Source organism: Corylus avellana, chromosome ca4, assembly GCF_901000735.1.
Source record: "Corylus avellana chromosome ca4, CavTom2PMs-1.0".
In the NCBI taxonomy this organism is placed as follows: Eukaryota; Viridiplantae; Streptophyta; class Magnoliopsida; order Fagales; family Betulaceae; genus Corylus; species Corylus avellana.
Genome location: NC_081544.1, coordinates 366,666 through 385,790, shown reverse-complemented (window position 1 = coordinate 385,790; position 19,125 = coordinate 366,666). Strand labels below are relative to the sequence as shown.

Genomic DNA, 19,125 nt, shown 5'->3' with positions numbered 1-19,125 from the left:
TGGGAAACAAAATATCGTCTCTCCCTTTCAGATGTTCAGCTTTTTTTTATTTGTTTGGAAGGAAGAGGGAAAGAAGACAAGGGCAATTGGGTTCTTGTTGACCCGATTATTGGCATATTTGCACATGGCACAATAAGATGTAGAGTGGTTGGGTAATGACTTCCACGAGAAAAATGACGGAAGTTGCAATACTTTAAAGGATGGAAGATTTTTTTCAGTCTTTTCAAGCACGCTTCTAAGACTAAGAGAAAAGACACTTAACCCCATTCTCATAAAACAATGATAAATGACAGTTCACCAAAAGAAACACCAAGTAAAAAGGTTGGGGAATTGGCCAATAATAAATAAATTGGAGCCCACTACTAGTAGAACCAGGAGCAATTTGTTGATCTTGCGACTATGCTCGAGTGGCCACAACTGTATTGTGTTTTTTGTGTTTTCTAAATGAGAAAATACCAATGACATATCAGATATGCCTCTATGCCGTTTTTGGTCAATTTGGAGAGCTTCAATTCCAGAGTCTTAGTGAGTGGGTGTCTGTTTACCAATTAATGGCAACATGCAGAGATGCGCTTTCTCTATTATGATGTCCAGAGCTGTTGGTGCATGCGCAAGCGCAATTGAGCATTTCTGCTAACCCACAACCACTCGCATCAAACATCACATATTGTCGTCCACATAAAGAAAATCTCAACAATTTCTCTTTGCCCTGAGAACAGAGGTGCATTGTAATTTCTAAGCACATTTCACGTCCAATGAAAAAGAACAACAAAGAGTTGAGTCTTCCAATGATAGCGTGGAAGTTTTTTTTTACTTGCATCATCTGAATACACCATATCTTTGCATAGTAGCAAAAAATACACCCAATGCAATGAGAGTAGAAGGGACTCGAGCAATTCAGCCTTTCTTCGGCATGGCTGCGAGCCTAGCATACATCCTTGCCATAGACTGGTAGCCTCTAATATCACCAGAGCGCAAAAGATTACCTGGCCCAAGCAAAAGTGATCCAATTAAAATAAACACCATAAGCGGGTGATACCTCAAAGTTCACAGAAAAAAGCTAAACCAACAAACAGTTTTCTTCTTTTACACAGCCATTAGTTCACAATCACACATTAATACACAGAGTCGGGCATGCAATATATTGTGGTGTGCCAACTCAAGCTTTTATTTATCTATTAGTGTTGGGGAGATTGACACCTTGGAAAGTCTTTTAGTGGGATTAAAATATAATATATTGGAACACTAATCAACCCAAAAGCTCCAGATTATGAATTTAGGTTCAACTATGCTATATTAACCACTCACAATTATGACATCTTTCCAATTTAAGACTCAAATTTTTCTACACTTACACGTGTATACTCAACAATCTTCCCTTCACACGTAAGTCCTCCACCAAATTACTATACTCCCCATTGAATGAAAACTTTTATCAATCTTATGAGCTGTTTGTTTGCTATGTGGGCTTACCTGAACCATACGCCTAGGGACCCTCAGTTTTTACCTGCGCCATGCACCTTTCCCCTACTCCAATGACCATTGTTTGTGCCCACACCATGCACCTTTACCCCTACTCTAGGGATCCTTATCCATGAGCACACCATGCACCTTTGCCCCTACTCTAGGGACTCTTATCCATGCCCACACCATGCACCTTTGCCCCTACTCTAGGGGTGCTCCATTGTCCATGCATGCGTCATGCACCTTTGCCACCACTCTATGGATCATGCACCTCTACCCTTACCATAGGGATCCTTGTCCATCCTTGCATCAACATACTTTACATCACCATACTCTTATATCACTTATTGGAGAAATTGACACCTTGTAGAATCTTTCAATGAGACCATAATACAACATGTTGGGTCAACACTCAATCTAAAAGCTTGAGCCTAAGTATGCTATATTAGCCACTCAACAATTGTGAAGTATTCTTAGCACGGGACTCAACCTTTCTACATCTATGCATGTATACTCAACAATTTTTTTTTTTTTTTGTTTGTAAGTACTTTTATGGCTGTTGGTATGAGAAGTTTGTACATTTTTCTTTTTGGGTATAAAGCAGTTTCTCAGTTGAAGGAACCAAAGATGGAAAAAGAATCGCATCTATGTTAAAATCACGTATATATTATCCCTATCTTATGTCTAAGGGGTACCACTTAGACAAGCTTAAATTGCATCTTCTGTTTACTTATCTATCTGAAATGAAAATATGTCAAGCTATGTGATTTTATTTTTTTGATGTGTAAATGACTTGCACACCTAGCATGATTTGAACTCGCACCGTCAACCCACCACCCAATTCTCATGTCGTGGGTGGCAGGGGGTGGGGGGGTAGTTATTTTGTGTGGATGGAACTGGGGTGCTAAAAGGGTATTTATTATCTTGGAAAACATAGAATTGGAACATCCGCCCACCCACCACTAAAAGGGTATTTATTATCCTGGAATACCTAGAACCGGAACATCCACCATTCCATCCCCTCAAAAAAAAAAAAAAAAGGAGAGAAGAAAAGAAAGAAACCCCTAACCACACACACTCTCAGAAGGGAAAAAAGGCTTTTAGAATCTTATAGTCTCATTGGAAAAAATGTAAAAATAATGCATGAAGTAACAGAGATTACCTGAATCACAGTTTAGTGGGCTATCAGGTTCTGGGTGGGCCATCAAAGCAATTATAGCCCTACAAACAGATTGGAGTGTCCAAGCTGGGCTCCACGCATTCTTCAGGATATCAAGGCAAATCTCTCCTGTCTGAAGGAGAAACATATTATATAACATAAGTAATGCTCAATTAACCATGTTGGCAACATTGTATTAAAACATAAATTTTCAGCATCACTTATTCCCTTATGATGGCTATGTTTAACCAAGGTGAACTAGTTCATATTGCCCAATCAGTATTCAGTAGGCCAATTTGGATTTTAGACAGACTTCAATCCCATTTTTTTTAATCAAGTTCTAAAATATGACAAATCAAACAGTATCTAGCCACTTTTCCTTCACCTATCAACTAAAAATAAATTGTTAAATCAATAATATTACAGATGTTTGTCCAGGCATAAAGTTGATTACCCTCATACCACTCTACCAAGATACAATGTTCTGCATTCACTCATCACCAAAATCATTCATTTAATATAGAAGTCTTCAATTTTGCTGATTTCAAAATTTCAACTAATTTTGAAACTTGCTGACATTGTGCTTCAAATTTTCCCCACAATTTCCAGTGTAATTCAACAAAATTTCAAACAAAACAAGCATAACTTAGCTCAACACCTCACAAGTGCTTCAGCATTTTCTGGAAAAGTTCTCAACCTTGAATCCTATCTATACTATTTTTCCACAATTTATTCAGGCAGAGTGAAAAACCACGAGAATTCATACATTAATGCAACTTCAAGTAAAGTATTAGTGGGCAAAAAGGATCACTATATACTGTTCCTCCATTTTACCTTATGGCTTCCTGGTGATTGTCATTTATTTTATGGTGGAAATGAACCAGCATACACAATATATGAAAATGTTTGTCTGCATGCAAGTTCCCATGTGTCTATGTATGTACTAGAAGTTATTCCAAAAGTTAGGTATCATACAAAAGATTCATACCTTAAAATGAACATTTGGATGAAAGATTTTTGTTAAGAACCTCACTTGAGGAGGTTGCAAAGGATACTGCTCAGGAACAGCGAAAGCAAGCTGGAAGATGCCACCCTCATAAGGAGTCTCTGATGGACCCTGAATAATTAAGGCAAATCAATCAAGCAACAACATAATACACCATGTTTTTCTTCATCGATAACCAAGCTTACCTTGATAAGAGCAGTCCACTTGAATATATTGGAATCATCACAAACTAATTGAATATCGGGATCAGCTACTTTCTCCCGCTGCACCTCTTTGTATTCCTTGAAAAGCCTTGCCCTTGACGCCTGCAGACAAGGCTGCATATGAGAAAAAGACCAAAACCATAGAACAAATATGCATATTGGACGTACTGGTCTAGACCCAAATCTCTCTCCTACATGTAGTTCATGCAGAGTGCAGCCATATGGACCTACTCGATTAGAACATATATATACAAAAAACAATGCATAACAACGAAAAATCAAACAACAGCAGGAACATCAACGTTCACAAATGGGCACTAAAAAACGCAACAAGAAAAAAGAAGTTTTGATGTGATCTACAGTAGCTAACCTGCATGTGGTCGTCCTTGTCGATCAAATTTTGCGTCAAAAGCTGAAACCTTACTGTAACCCAGTAACCATATCATAGATAATCAATGAATAGTTGTGCGAAATTCCAACATAATCGACAAAGACTAAACATTTCATTTATGGAATTCAATAAATGGATGTACTCATGAGACAGCCTAAACCCAATTGAGTTTCTACATCTCTACAACACCAACAGGAAATTCGTGTTTTTTTTTTTTTTTTTTCTCAATCAAGAAGAAGGGGGCAATTTTCCGATGACATAAAAGAAGAAAAAGTAGGGCGAAATTAAAAGAATTAGAAGACCAGTGGAATCCTAATTCGGAGAGATTGCGATTTGAATTGGGAAGAGAAAAGGGCGATGGTGAGTGATTTTGATTGATTAATTTAGGTATCCATACCTGGCGAGATACGGCGGTGAGTGGTGGCGCCGATTGAGTGCCTGGGTGATAGGACTGCGGTGACCGAAATTGGGATCGAGAAGAAACCGTCTCAGCGAGAAAGACAAAGCACAGGGACTATGATCCTCTCGAAAATTCCAACTATTCGTTTCTTCGTGTATATTATGATATGCTTAATGTTATAATCATTTTTATCAATTTACTATTTAATTTACGACGCCACTTTATATAATTTTATTTTAAAATAATAAATATTAACGAGACAACAACATCATACTTATTTAATTATTTGAGAAAATTTATGTGCTAATTGCTATACTACTACTTTAAGAATTCGAGACAATGCCCCTTTTTCTCTTGCTATTACCAAAAAAATAAACAAATATCATAGCTTCAATGTCAGAATATCATTTGGGGTTGAATTTGTGATTTAAAAAGTGCGATATAGAAAATAATAATTTTAAAATATATAATTTGAAAATTGCTGTTTAACTTTAACATGTGGTAGGACCACGATTTAACTTTTAAAATAATGGTTTTTTTTTTTTTTTTTAATTAAAAAAAACTGACTCTCAAATGATATACTTTTCACCAATTTTGTTGAAAATGGCACTTCTTGATGAATTTTCCATAAAGAAGCCATGATCTCTATTTTTTAATTTTTTTAAAGAAAACATCCAACATATCATTTTCTATTTTTACTTCTATTTGTTGGCCAAAATTCAATTAATATCATTTAGTTTTTCTTTTCCAAAACTTGTTTCAGAAATTTATATAAAAAAAAAAAGGAAGACAGATTTCTAAGACTTTTGAGAATAGAAAAATACAGAATATATTTATTAATATTATTATCGCCAATATGGCCGCACGACCGGCCGCCCGTGGATGGTCCGGGTTTATAAATTTTAGGAAATATGAAAAGGAACCTTATAAAATGGAAGGTCATGTTAAAAGTGTTATTCATGCCTAAAGGCTTCCTTGCATGGATACCAGGAGAAGTAAAACCACACAGAATTCTAATCCAGAAATAATGCAATAGTAGCAGAGGGAAACCAACCATAGAAAGACAAATATAATTAAAAAAAAAAAAATTGAAGAAGAACTGAACATAGATTGAGGCATAAAATGTATGGATAGTGAATAGAAACATACAGATCGAGACAGTAATTTAAAGATGTACATAGCAGCTTTGCTATAAGTTCCACATTCCAACTTATGAAAGAGAACAAAAATAACATGGTTTAAGTTCCATGTCCATTTTGAAACCTTTTATTATTAAACACCAAGTCAGAAAGAGGAATGCTGAAATACAAGAGGCCCAAGCTTCCTTCCCTTCACCAATCGCTCATCTGCAAGATTAGCTATTTGTCGAATAATCAATTTGCAAATACCATACTAAATATGTTTTAAATGTGTAAAGAGCAAAAACAACAGCAGCGTGATTATCTTCAATTCGCAAGCACCAGCTCTGTCAGCTTCTAATCACAACATGTTCAAATCATAGCAAGTACAGAGGTTAAGATTTAGCTGGCAGAATCAAAAATCTTCCAGAAAAAAATACGAAATGACCCCCCCCCCCCGGGGCAGTGATAATGATTATCTTGCTATTATAGGGCACTTGACAAACTCCACTTCATATGGCCTTCAATGTCTTTTAGAAATACAAAAGTTCATTTCTTGGATTAGAATGGGTGGTCTATGTAAAAAGATGCAAAAGATATGCAAGCAGATCAACTTTTTGATTATATAAAATCAAATCATAACCATAGGGGAAAAAACACATGCAAGGAGTTCACTAACTCTTCATCCAACTACATAAAAACAATCAAGAAAGAAACACAGATAAAAACAACAAATAAAACATGCTTGATGATATGGATGTTCATCGATCTTGATATCTCATTTATTTGTCCACATGATATGCAGACCAGAAACTAAAATGAACAAATCACTTTTCAACCACTACTATAGTTATATAAAACAATGAAAGCTAGACATGGGATAATTCTTTAGTCAAGTGAGTTCGGTAAGTCAGTGAACAATCAGTTTTTCATTTTAAGCTCAATAACCCAACTCTAATTGACCGGTGCTTTTCTCCAACTACGCGATCAATTGAAATTTCAAACATAGGCATGTTGAGTTCAGATATATATATATATAACGCTTCTTTAAAAGCGCAAGGAGCGCAACCTAAGTACACAAGATGTATACAAGAGATAAACACCCTACAAGATCAAAAACGAGGAAAGTGAGCTAAAAAATTTGCAAAGCTAGAGATATTGAGAAGAGCGTTAACATAGATCCATTCAAAGAGTGATTCAAGAAAACACATCTATAGCTCCAAACTCGCCTTCTCTCAATTTTTGAAACTTCTAGCATTTCTTTCTCTCCAAATGCACTACATTAAACAATAAGAGATTACATTCCAAACAATGTTAAAATCATTCTGCCCAAACCTTCCTTTCCAGCATGCCAATAGCTCCATCACCATTTTGACAATAACTCTCTCTACTCCAAACATCTAAAAACCAAATTCCACAACTCTCTCACAATATGACAATGAAGAAGGAGATGATAATGTGTTTCCCCACTCTTTTTACACATACAATACCAATTTAACACTATAATGTGATGCTTATGTTGGTTATGTGGAGGTTATTCATAGTAAGAAATTTTCCTAAGGATACCATTCAAGTGAAGGAAGCCACCCTTAAAGGAACTTTAGACCTCCAAATGTTCTTCCAAGGGAAAGAGAAATCAACATGGGGAAGGATAACTTAATAAAAAAAATATGACCTCAAAGGATGTCTCTTCGAAGGAATCCATCAGAGCTTAAGCATAGTGACAGTTCACAGTTAGGAGTGCTTCAATCCTGTCCTAACATCATTCAAAAATTTGAGTATAAGCATACGAGTTGATGGTTGACAACTTAACTTGAGGCTCCATTGCTGCTACAGAACCAGCAAAAAATTCCCGACATCTATCCCTATGGTCAAAACCCCGATCTCCACGTTCAATTCATAAAAGACTGCAAGCCATAATCTCACACCTTCTTTCACAAGAAGTTCATGACACAATCCCTCATTCTACATGAAGAAATGGATACCCTCTCACGAAAAGTTTCCAATTCCCAAAAAAAAGCACACACTTGGTGGGTCTTATCCTCCAAACAGGGAGCTAGAGAGGTCACCGGCTCCCACCAAAACAATCAATCAATTACCTCAAAATCAAATGAATAACGATTGGATCAATCAGGGTTCAATAGTTAAAAACCATCAGTTCAATCAAGTTATCATAGAAACACAAGAAAGTAAAAGACGATATCAAAGGAGACACATTTGGCCAAAACCAAACATAATACAAGAAACCCATTTCACCGAAAATCAGAAGCTCAAAAGGGTCAGGGTCAAAATCGGCCTAAAGCAGAAAAGATCGAATAAAAAACCAAAGAAAACCTCAAAAATTTGCGATTCAGACCTTCAGTGAGAAGCAGCAGAGGAAGTAGATGGAGCAGAGTGGTGGTGGTGAGAAGAAGAGGGGGCGTAGACCCTGTTGTAGACTTGCTCGCCGACGAGGTAGATGCCGAAGGCGACGAGGGCGATGCCGAGGCCAGGAGTAGCGTGGCGCAGCTGATTCGTCAGCCTAGGGTGCTTCCTCCACTCGTCCCTCCTCCTGAAGAACTCTCCCGTCGGTCCCAGTGCCTTGTTCGCCATTCTCCTCTCTCTCTCTCTCTCTCTCTCTCTCTGCGTCTTCAGTACTGCTTCCTCTTCCTCACCTCCTTTCTTGAACTTTGGAAATCAGAAACAACCTTTTTGGGTGGACTGGACCAACCCAACTTATATAAGAAACCCTTAACTTTTGTACAAGCCCATTTCCTACAAGCCCAAGCTTTTGTTTTTCGGTTTTTTGTCAAGTAGCCCATTTCTTGTTTTAAGCCACAGCCTGGTAGTTGTATTACGGAGAGAGAGAGACAGAGAGAAGTGAGAGATGGCGCTTCTTCTTCCCGTGAACCTGAGCTTTCCTTCTCCTGCTGATTCTTTTGGTTTCTCTTCATTTTCTCGTTCGCTTTTCTTTACTAATCACCGAATTCCCGTCAAGTCAATTCGAGTACTACATTCACACTCCAACCTTACATTTCCTTATCCAGGCAAAGTCGAACCCTCCTCCTTAAACCTTACATTTCCATTTACTGTTTTGTCACTTTCTGTTGAAGAAGAAGCTATATTTAAGTTTAATTTGGTTGTGGTGGTGTTATCAGGTCCTCAATTCGAATTCAGGGAAAAGGCGAGAGCTTGTAGATTAAGGATCACTCCTCGCTGCACCTCAAACTCTGAGAATGAAGTGAGTCTGGGACATTTGAAAAAACAATTGGAAGGGTTTCCTTTTTTTCTTTTCTAGGTCATTTTGTGAATTGTTTTACGCAGGAGTCTAGAGTTGTGAAGGAGAAGAGCGTATCGGTGATTCTATTGGCTGGAGGGAAGGGCAAAAGGATGGGAGTAAGTCTTCTTCTTTCTTCTCAACTCAGACGGGCCTGCCTTTCACTTTATATGTAAACCATTGTTCTTTGTTTCATTCGCATGGAAATTCCAAACAAACAATTTTCTCACGTGCCCATATCATCTTTGGTAAAAGAGGACGATACACTACTTTAAACGGTATCATGGTTTTCTTGTACTTTACAAGATTCTTGGAGTTCAAATTCACTACCTCAATTATGTTTTATCTAACTATTAATCCTTTCAAATTTACCTTTTTTTTTTTCCATTTTTTTTTTTTAAATAAAAAATAAAGTGAAGACAATCGAATGACCTTGCATGGAGTTACTAAGACAATGCAATGCACTTAGCATTTAGGTTCCCTAATGGCCTTAGGCATAGGCTTCTACATTCTTCTTCGGGTTAAATGTATTTTTTCCTCATCTTTCAACTGCTTGACTCAAGAATTGACATATTCTTCAAGAAAATATAGTTCCAGAGGCAAGCATGACCCTCATCATTTAGATTATTCATATTGTTATTTCTGTTGTTATTTTTGAGATATCTGATGGTTATGTATCCATACACACACACACAAGGATACATATATACAAACATACATACATACATGTATGGCCTTTTGTGTGTTTATATATAGTTTGCTTGAACATACACCTCGCACATACTCCCATTTTCTTCATTGTCTATAATTTGGCTATTCCTCATCTGCCACATGATGGTTCTCTTATGTTTGTGCAAATAGGCGAGCATGCCAAAGCAGTATATCCCACTTTTAGGCCAACCAATTGCTTTATATAGGTAAATGGCAACTACTTAACTCACCTATAAATGTCTTATTCCCATTACACAGGGTTGGCTTCAGATTCTTCTCGAGGACTGTTCGAACCTTGTCTCTTTTGTAACTGAAGAATAGATGGCCAGTATTATCAGGAGCGGTATTAAGTTTTTGCTCCCGGGGGGGGTTGGTGGGGGGCGCTTTGATATTGATACACCTTAAGAAAAAGACATAGTTTAAAATAAAAATATATGCCTGAATGTGTGTTATGGAAAAAAAAAAAAAAAAGTCTGAATTTTCTGATACCAAAGTAAGTCATAACTCATAAGTATACTGTGTAAAAAAAGCTATCAACTTTTTATGTGCGTCATTTTCAAATTAAAAGTTTGTATGTGTGGGCTCTTTTTGTATACTTCCTGTGTATATGAGTTGCGCCCCTTGTGCTTTTAATAAATTGATATTACCGATCAAAAAAAAACTTTGATAGATGTCTAAAAATAATCTTAGATGTGAACTTAACATCTTTCTAAATTCTAGTAACTTTACGGAAGTTGTCTATTTTGATGTAGACATGTTCAAAAAAAAAAAAAATCCAAAAATTGAACTTAGCATTTTCTGTCAAACATATGCTCCACAACAATCTGTCATGGAATCAAATTAATCTGTTTATGATCTTGTTATTGAAATTCTTAGCAATTTCTTTTTCAACATAAATGACCATATTATGCGCCAAAAACTCATCCTCTATTCTTTTACCAAGTCTTGTTTTCATAAGTTTTACGCATGAAAAAGCACGTCCTATAGTTGCTGTAGAGACTGGAAGAGTCCAATTTGTGTTTGTTTGCAAAATGAGTGAAACTGGGAAACCCTTGTGAGAAAGAATTTGTAGCAGGTAGGTATTTGCTTGCTTTGGGTTTTTATGTTGAATTTTCTTTCATAACCTGCCTTTCATATAAAATTTTGTAAAGACCACGAAAGAATGGTCATGTATTATTCAAATTTTATAAAAATATTGAATTTGAGGGAAGCTTTTATACAGTTTAAGTAACTTGCTCGAACTTTTTGAAACTTCTTTTAAACTCCTTTGAAGGCTAACTTGTTCTTTTTTCGTGGAGCCAAAGTCTTGAAAATTTTAATAGAAGATCTATATAGGGTAAAATTTAAACATATGGAAACAATTTTGTGCGACACAAAAGCTTGCTTAAACTTTGAGGCAGACCTTAAATGCTTAGTATCAGTCTAGAACTTAATGTTGCAATCAATGTGCTTACAATTGCCATCAACAGTCAGTTACAAAGGCAAAAGATTCACCATATTGGAGTGCCAAGTGTGAATTCAACATGCTCATGGCATTGACACAGGGAGCCTTATTTAACTAAAGATTCGACCTGATTCATGTTTTTGTAGTTCTAGGTAGAAAGAATCCCTAGGTGGGACTCAAATGTAGGTCCAGCTTCTAAGGTGATACTAGGATTGTGCACCTTAAGTAATTTTGCCTCGATTCTACACTGATTCTTTACTGATACTTTGTCTTTTGTGCTTATGAAGTAATTATATGCTGACTTCTTGCAGTTTGTACACTTTCTCACAATTGATTGAAGTGAAGGAAATCATTGTGGTTTGTGATCCCTCCTACAAGGACGTTTTTGAAGGTTTCATATCTCCTCTCTCTCTCTCTCTCTCTCTCTCTCTCTCGCAGGCAGATGTGTGCATGTGTGTGTGTAGTAGGGTTCAGTTGCATAAAATGTATCTACCACTTGACTATGTTTCATACTGCTGGCTCTAGTACTATATAAGATATTCAAAGGAATGTTTTTCTTTTTCTTAGGAACCAAAGAGAAGATTCGTGTGGAACTTAAATTCACACTCCCTGGTAAGGAAAGACAAGATTCTGTCTACAGTGGACTTCAGGTAGTTGCAAGTTTTTTTTTTTAATTATTATTCTCTTCAAGTAAGTCTTATTTCTTTAGTAACCAAATCTTGTTTCTTACCTGTTTAATAATGAGTCTATAATATTTGAACATTTTGCCAACGTCTTAATAACAATAATTAGTTGGGTGTTAAGAGAGTGAAATTGTATCGACTCAGAGAAAAAGCTAGCCACATTTGTGCTGTCACCTCAAAAGGACTAGTCAATTTAAAGTTAAAGCTCAATTTTACTTAGTAAGTAAGCAATGACTTAGCATCAATGAGCATCTCTTATAAACCACCACTCTCTATGTGGGCTACTCATCTTAACAATCCAGAAAAAAATGCTAATCACATGTGCACTATCACCCTAAAAGGACTAGTCAATTTGAAGTTTCCCTACAATCACTTATAATGCTCAGTTTCACTTAGTAAGTAAGCAATGTGGGACTTAGCAACTATGAACATCTTTTATAGACTGCCCACTCTCTATGTGGACTACTTATCTTCCTAATATGGAATCGGGGTATTATAATATATCTGCTTGTTAATTAAATTTTGTCTCCTTTGTGTGAGTGGAATCATGTATTGGCTATATACTTTATGGCCATTTGCTTTTGTTGTATAACAATGGCATTTCGTGAGAGCTATACGTGAAATGGTTCTGTTAGGTTTGATAATGCCTTCGATTGTATGTTGAGTGATTACAGATTTCTTTCTTAGTTTTATTGCTACTTCTGTTTACAGGCAGTTGATTTAAACTCAGAGCTTGTTTGCATCCACGATTCTGCAAGACCTTTGGTATCATCAGGAGATATAGAAAAGGTTTGGCTTAGAGAACTTTTCTCTACTCTTATCTAGTGCATTAGCTTTTGTTGTACAAATTATTGATGATCATCAGTGAACTATTTTTTAGGAGATATACAATGTTGCTATTCTCCAATCTTCAGTGAAATATTCTTTCCATACACTGCTTGAATGTTGGACTTTACATGTTCAGGCAGTGGAAGTTGAACCAGGGAGATCTATACTTATATGATCTTTTGGAGGCATTTTTTTTTTCCCTTAGCTCTGAAATCCTTAAGCAGCAATACTTACTGAAAAATGAACATCGTTGATTGCCTGACCCCATAAGCCTTCAAACAACCCTCCCTTCCCCTCCGGCAGGGCACATTCATCCTTTTCTAATTCTTATCATACCCACAGTCAATTTTTTTCAATTTCCAATTATTTCCCTTAGTTTTAAAATTGTCATTCTTGTTCAGCATCTCATTTGACGAGAGGCAAGTCATTGGGGAAAAAAAAGCATCAGGTAATGTTTGGGTGTGATATATATGTGGAGGATTGAATTTTGATGCATAGCCTGTTATGCCTATGCCCTCATTTTTTTCCCCTTTTAGATAGAGCAGTTGTAGAGAATCTATGTCTGGGTAAGCTTTATACAGGCAACGTCTCTTGAAGTTTGGAGTTTCTTTATTGAGGATTCCATTTCAATATCTAGGTGTTTTCAACCGTTCTTAAAATTTGTACTGTGTACCCATAAAAAATGAAGAGTAATAAGGTAACCTGTCCATTTGCTTGCTTAGAACCACTCTAAGTCTCCAACTTGATGGATGAAATGATTTGAAATCTTAGGAACAAGTTAAGAACTTGGTCGAATATGCAAAATGTAGAAATAACCTGCAATCTGCATATGTCAGCTTACTCTTATTAAGCTAGTGTGAATATTAGATAATAGTAGCTTACTCTTATTGGCATTAGTCTGAATATTAGAAGGTAGTTGCTAATTTGCCTGACAGTCCAAAATTGGCAATATTTGAGGGTCAGAAGAAAAGACTAAAGCTCCATGCGACAAGTGGAAGCAGTTATGAGGCTTAGTTGCTAGACTACCTTGTAGAACTATAAAGTACGTTTCAAAAGATGTCATCTATGAACATGGTGAGTTTCAGTGTGCGCTATTTTGATAATATTTGGGAATACATATTGTATTCTCCTGTGTTACTTCGGCATTATACCTCCTGCTCTCCTTCACCTTCTCACTTTCTGGCCATGCCTACACTTTTATTTTTTGTTTGTCAGAGGATGATTAGACTTTGTCAATTGTTTGGTTTTAGGTTCTTAAAGATGGTTGGCTGAATGGAGCAGCTGTACTTGGTGTTCCTGTAAAAGCTACAATCAAAGAGGTATTGATTGATTGTAGACAGTTACTGCGATATTTTATAGATTGCCCCTTTGCCTTTGTTCTTTTTTTTTTTTAATACATTACTTACCCGAAAATAAAAATGTTTGCAAATTGGAAAAGAAATTATTTGAAGGTACTTGAATGTTTAGAACAAAAACATCAAGTTTGCATTACATTTTTGCTACAAAAATTGGTAGTTATGTTAATTTATGAAGTTCTGTTGAATGGCTGTTATGATTCAGACGAATATCTATATAACTGATTTTTAAGGAGTTTCATGTGCTTTTTTAGTCAGAACAAATTCTTCCTATTTAGTGGCTTCTTGTTCTAGTAGTAGATCTTTGCCATTGCCTCTCTCTTCTCTATTTTGTTTAGGAATTTCTGTTTTCCATATCTTTTACTTCAATTTCCAAAGATATTGTCTTAGTTCAATGGAGCCTTCATTTCAACTACTTAGGGTCATATAAATGCCTAAATGGTACACTATTTGGGTATCTCATAGACATTTTTTCACTATCGTCCCTGTTTATATCTAGTTACACAAGGGTTGTGTTTCCTTTGCTGTGACTGATGAATCACACATACTTATGTCCCATTGGTCATTTGTGATGATGGAATTGGTGCAAATTGATAGTCAGACCCTCTGTATAGCATAGACATTAAGTGTTCTCTCTCTCTCTAATTTTTTTTTGGCCTTTAACATTTATTGCGGGCACATTTTCAATTACCAACTTATTTTTCCTATTACTTGGGTTTCATCCCCTTTGGTGTCATTTAATGAATTTTTGCTTATACCATGTAAAAATGATAGTGCATAGAATACTCTTGCTACCAAATATTATGTTTCTGTTCTTCATTTAACACATGCAAGAGCACATTATAGCTTTTGGGAAACTGTCACGTTGTGTAGGATCTTCGCTGTTGTCTGGTATGCTTTTCAGTGAGCTTTAATATCTTTTATTTACATGGTTGCCTAATCTAATTTGTGCATATTATCACATCGATATTAGCATTGATTTGCTCAATCAATTGACCTGGTGAATAGCGAAGCATGTTTCTAATCTTGTGCAGGCCAACAGCGGATCTTTTGTAGTAAAAACTCTGGACAGGAAAAAACTTTGGGAAATGCAGACCCCACAGGTTTAATGTTGAAAGCATCTATATTTATATGTACTTGATATATCTTGTTTTAGAGAATCGTTTTTTTGGGTGCATAGGGTGAATAGTAATATTGCTGCCTAATCAATTTCTTTTTGCAGATCATTAAACCTGAGTTACTTAAAAAGGGTTTTGAGCATGTAAATAGGTACGTACTAAAGAACTCCTTTTAATTATTATTATTGTTATTTTTCTCTCTTAGTTGAAATGTACTTAATAGTTCACTTTGCATACGTATGCTATACACTATTTGATGTAGATTTAATCTTTCCTGTTCATTAGTAACAGTACAGAATATGTTGCATGTAATTACTGTAGATAAATATATCCTGCTATGTGCAAACCAATGCTGATCCCATTGCAGTTTTATTCTATGCAATGAATGCGTCTTGGTGTAAAACATCTCTTTTTTAAAGAAAAACCTTTGCGGAGGGATTTGTCAGTTGTTGTAATTGTTGTTTCTTCAAATTTTATGTAGTCTAATTCTGAGAATTGTACATCTTGACAGAGAAGGACTTGAAGTCACCGATGATGTGTCTATTGTGGAGCACCTCAAGCATCCTGTATACATTACTGAAGGATCTTATACCAACATCAAGGTACCAGAACTTCATAATACTCTTTCTATCATATTTATTTATCTTCAAAAATTGATTTGGATTGTTGGCTGAGATTGTTTTGCAGGTCACAACCCCAGATGATTTATTGCTTGCAGAGAGAATATTGAGTACGAGTTCTGGATCATCTTCTTAATTAGCAGCCCTGACACTTTGGGCTTATTGTTCCATTCTGTTAGCAACTTTGTTGAGTAATAAAATCTTTTGTTCTTCATAATTTTTAAATTATTGACTTGAGAAAAATTCTTGCACCAGCACACGAACACAAGCAAAAAAGGACGTATATATATATATATATATTCATGCATAAGTAGTCTCTAAGCTTTTTTCAGTCTGACACCTTGTCTGTGATATTGTTAGAAACATTTTTCGAAATAAAAAAACTTGGTACTTGTTTGCTTTCTTATTGTGCTATTGGGGGTGGCTGAACCACTCCTTTTGGCCATAGGAGGTGGTTTGGCCACCCTAATAGACACTCAAGCCACCTTTTTCTGTTTTATTTGCTACCATGTTGACTGCCAATTTTAAATAGACAGTCCAAATAAAATTAGGTTCTTTAAGCGGTCAACCCATGATGTTGAGCTATAAACCTAAAAATTATCAGAATATATTGAGTGTAGGACTTGTGAATGAAAAATAGATTAGATTAAAACATGTGATGAGATAAAACCTATTGCAAACCAATTCTATATATAAATAAAATTAGACTAGCCAATAAACATTCACTTTCTTTATAGTTGGTTTTCCTATTCTACTTGTGATCATTTGATATATTAACTTTATAATTATTGGTAATGTTGTTATTTTTATATTCTGTTATTTTAATCTTTATCGTTATGGATTTCATCTTGTAATTAGCACATTTGTCTTTCATTATGAAATATTTTTTAGTCAAAACTTAATAATAATATATATTAACTAGTTAGTCTATCAAAGTTTCACAATTTTGTACCGATTTAGCAACATTTAGTGGCCAAAAAAGATGATCCTGACTAGTCACGATGATGTAATTATGTTCATCAAGCCAGGAATTGCTAACCACAAATTCACTCACCTTCCACTAAATCAACAGATGTGTTATTTTGAGGACCCATGGAAGTCATTAATGGCCATGATTTCAATGATGGTCGAGTTGTAAAATGAAGCTTGAGAATAAAGCACATGCGATTTTGATCTGCTAACCCAAAACAACTTGTAGGAATGCTGGAAAAAGGTAGAGCAAGATTTTTCTAATGACATTGAAACAAATGCAAATAATATATAATTTATACAAGACAAGTAAAAAAAATTGAAAAAAGAAACACAAGAATTTAATTTACACACACGTCTTAACTATTGCACTTAAAGAGTAAGATATTGTGTAATTTTCTCTAATTATAACTCAAAACTTACTTCATTCTATTACTTATGTTTCTGAAACATCTCTTCCATTTCCAATCTTGATATAGAGGGTGGGCGTTGAATTTGCATTGAGTACATTTTAGGGCTACACCGTGAAAGGACTTACCACAAGAATCACATGAAGGAGGGTTCTTGGTCTTTTCAACAATAATGAGAGGATTTTGGTGATCTTTATTTATGTAAGTTCTTCCATACTCGATGCAAACATTTTTCCCAATAACACACCAGGGACGAGCAGTGAACTTACATTCTTCACAGTAATAAAACCAGCGGTCTGGATCTCTTTTTTCTTCACAAATTAGACAATAATATTCTTCGGGATCATATTCACGTGTATAGAAGAGATGTAGGCAATGTGTATCATATTCATATCTAGCTACTAGTGGAAGAGTTGTACATCTAATGCACAAGGTGAACTCGTTGCAATAAGTGCAGAGGAATTTCAAAACCCCTTTATAATTTTTACCACAAGCATTGCAAGCTCCATGAGATATTTTAGCAATGGAAATGGGGTGTGGGTGACCTTCATGTTCCAGGTGATCCAGAATTAAACAACACTAAACGTCAAAATTGTAGTGCTCCATAGAAAGTTTGTCACATATATAGGTGAAGCCATGGCGATGATGTTTACAAACATCACACCAGAACAATTCATTGGTGTTTGGATCCTTTGAGACTATTAGGTTGAGCGGATGTTCATGAAGTAACATTCGCGTAATGGTTTCGGGTAGTTTAGTACATCTACTATGGAGGAAAAAATTGCATTGGGCACAACTATAAAATGAGGCATCAGATATTATAAATTGCATACATGCCTGCAACGCTTGTAATCCATAAGCTTTTCAGTGCTCACGATTAAGTTATGTTGTGGATGACTAGAATGTTTGATCTCTCGGGTATAAACTTGGTGGTCCTCCACTAGCTTGATTCCCTCGACCAAATGAACCAACTAAGTTTGGTAGTCATTAGAATTATTGGCATCCGACTCGGAGGTGGCACTAAAGTCAAAATACTCATCTTTAAATGTATTTGCACAATTCAAGTGGGTAATATGAGCACATATATATTTAACAATAGTAAGCTCCATACTCTATATTTACCACTTTATGACAAAGTTCACAGAATAACATTGTCTTGTTTGTTGACTTGACAAAGAGAAAAAGTGCGAGTGAGGGGATGATCATGCATGTGTCTTAGTTTTGATGGTGTGCTGAAATTGAGCACAGTACTTACGGCCGTGAATCATGAGTCGGCAGATGCTACAGTGGTAGGCAATGTCCTTGGGTCTATACTTGCCACAGGCTTTACAAGTGAAGTTGATTTGCATCGAGGTGGAAACAAATGCGTGTTGATCATGACAGTCGTCGGCATTAATCCTCCAGTTTAGTGCGAAGCACATTGGATGTCAACGACAAAGTCACAAATTAAGGGATGAACAGCGATAAAATAAGGATTAATCTTTGCAATTTTTGCAGCAAGCATCACAATATGATTTAGTCATCGGTGATGGTTGTTTGAGAATAAAGAGTGTGGTGTGAGTGCATGGGGTGTTGTATGACGTGGCATAGGTCATCTGTGCACAATTTGTGAAGAAAGAAGTTGCAATCGGGTAGGGAGCTTCTATAGGTGGGACCAAATTGCGGTGGTTCCTACAACATAATGTTTAATAAACATGTACATATCTACAACATGTAACATGTCACACTAGCTAGCTAGGCATCTATACAATAGAAGAGAGATTGATTTAGCTTAAGTTAGTGCCTCACCAGCTAGCAACTCGAAGTATCACATTCGATGACATCTAAGCTAGATGACAACAGACAACAAATACCTGCAGCCAAAAGCAATGCCTGCACGATTGTGGGGGTCACCACATGAGTCCACAATGTCACAAAGTATAAAAGTCACTTGAGTGGTTATAACTGAGCTATATTTTTATAATTTAAAGGAATCCCAAGTGTTTACAAT

At 36.0% G+C, this 19,125-nt stretch overlaps 2 protein-coding genes across 3 annotated transcripts; one reads left to right on the top strand and one right to left on the bottom strand.

Annotated features, from left to right (window-relative positions):
• Window positions 1-679: 679 nt before the first annotated feature.
• LOC132179628 (protein PEROXIN-4) lies at window positions 680-4,788 on the bottom strand. Its single transcript, XM_059592370.1, has 6 exons — window positions 4,621-4,788; window positions 4,203-4,255; window positions 3,815-3,934; window positions 3,612-3,740; window positions 2,627-2,756; window positions 680-986 (listed from the first exon to the last, which is right to left on the bottom strand). The coding sequence occupies exons 2-6, from the start codon at window positions 4,206-4,208 to the stop codon at window positions 898-900; spliced, it is 474 nt and encodes a 157-aa protein (XP_059448353.1). The 5' UTR covers window positions 4,209-4,255; window positions 4,621-4,788; the 3' UTR covers window positions 680-897.
• A 3,780-nt stretch (window positions 4,789-8,568) lies between these two features.
• Window positions 8,569-17,873, top strand: LOC132177459 (2-C-methyl-D-erythritol 4-phosphate cytidylyltransferase, chloroplastic). 2 transcript variants are annotated; one of them, XM_059589795.1, is made up of 13 exons: window positions 8,569-8,767; window positions 8,879-8,961; window positions 9,045-9,116; window positions 9,859-9,914; window positions 11,464-11,543; window positions 11,720-11,802; window positions 12,547-12,624; window positions 13,914-13,982; window positions 15,053-15,121; window positions 15,241-15,287; window positions 15,648-15,738; window positions 15,824-15,866; window positions 17,205-17,873. In XM_059589795.1, the coding sequence occupies exons 1-13, from the start codon at window positions 8,608-8,610 to the stop codon at window positions 17,216-17,218; spliced, it is 945 nt and encodes a 314-aa protein (XP_059445778.1). In that variant the 5' UTR covers window positions 8,569-8,607; the 3' UTR covers window positions 17,219-17,873. The 2 variants fall into 2 exon arrangements, with proteins under 2 accessions (XP_059445778.1, XP_059445777.1); XM_059589794.1 differs by lacking the exon at window positions 17,205-17,873 and having other exon boundaries at window positions 8,570-8,767; window positions 15,824-15,899.
• Window positions 17,874-19,125: the final 1,252 nt, after the last annotated feature.

What these genes read in the sequence shown, in the direction of transcription:
- LOC132179628 (XM_059592370.1), bottom strand. An exon ending in AGTGGACTGCTCTTATCAAG is followed by an intron (nt 3,741 to 3,814) that starts GTAAGCTTGGTT and finishes TTAATTATTCAG; the next exon opens with GGTCCATCAGAGACTCCTTA. An exon ending in CCCACTAAACTGTGATTCAG is followed by an intron (nt 987 to 2,626) that starts GTAATCTCTGTT and finishes TGCTTGGGCCAG; the next exon opens with GTAATCTTTTGCGCTCTGGT.
- LOC132177459 (XM_059589794.1), top strand. Translation starts at nt 8,608, where the DNA reads ATGGCGCTTCTTCTTCCCGTGAACCTGAGCTTTCCTTCTCCTGCTGAT. An exon ending in GGAAGGGCAAAAGGATGGGA is followed by an intron (nt 9,117 to 9,858) that starts GTAAGTCTTCTT and finishes TTGTGCAAATAG; the next exon opens with GCGAGCATGCCAAAGCAGTA. An exon ending in GGGAAATGCAGACCCCACAG is followed by an intron (nt 15,122 to 15,240) that starts GTTTAATGTTGA and finishes TTCTTTTTGCAG; the next exon opens with ATCATTAAACCTGAGTTACT.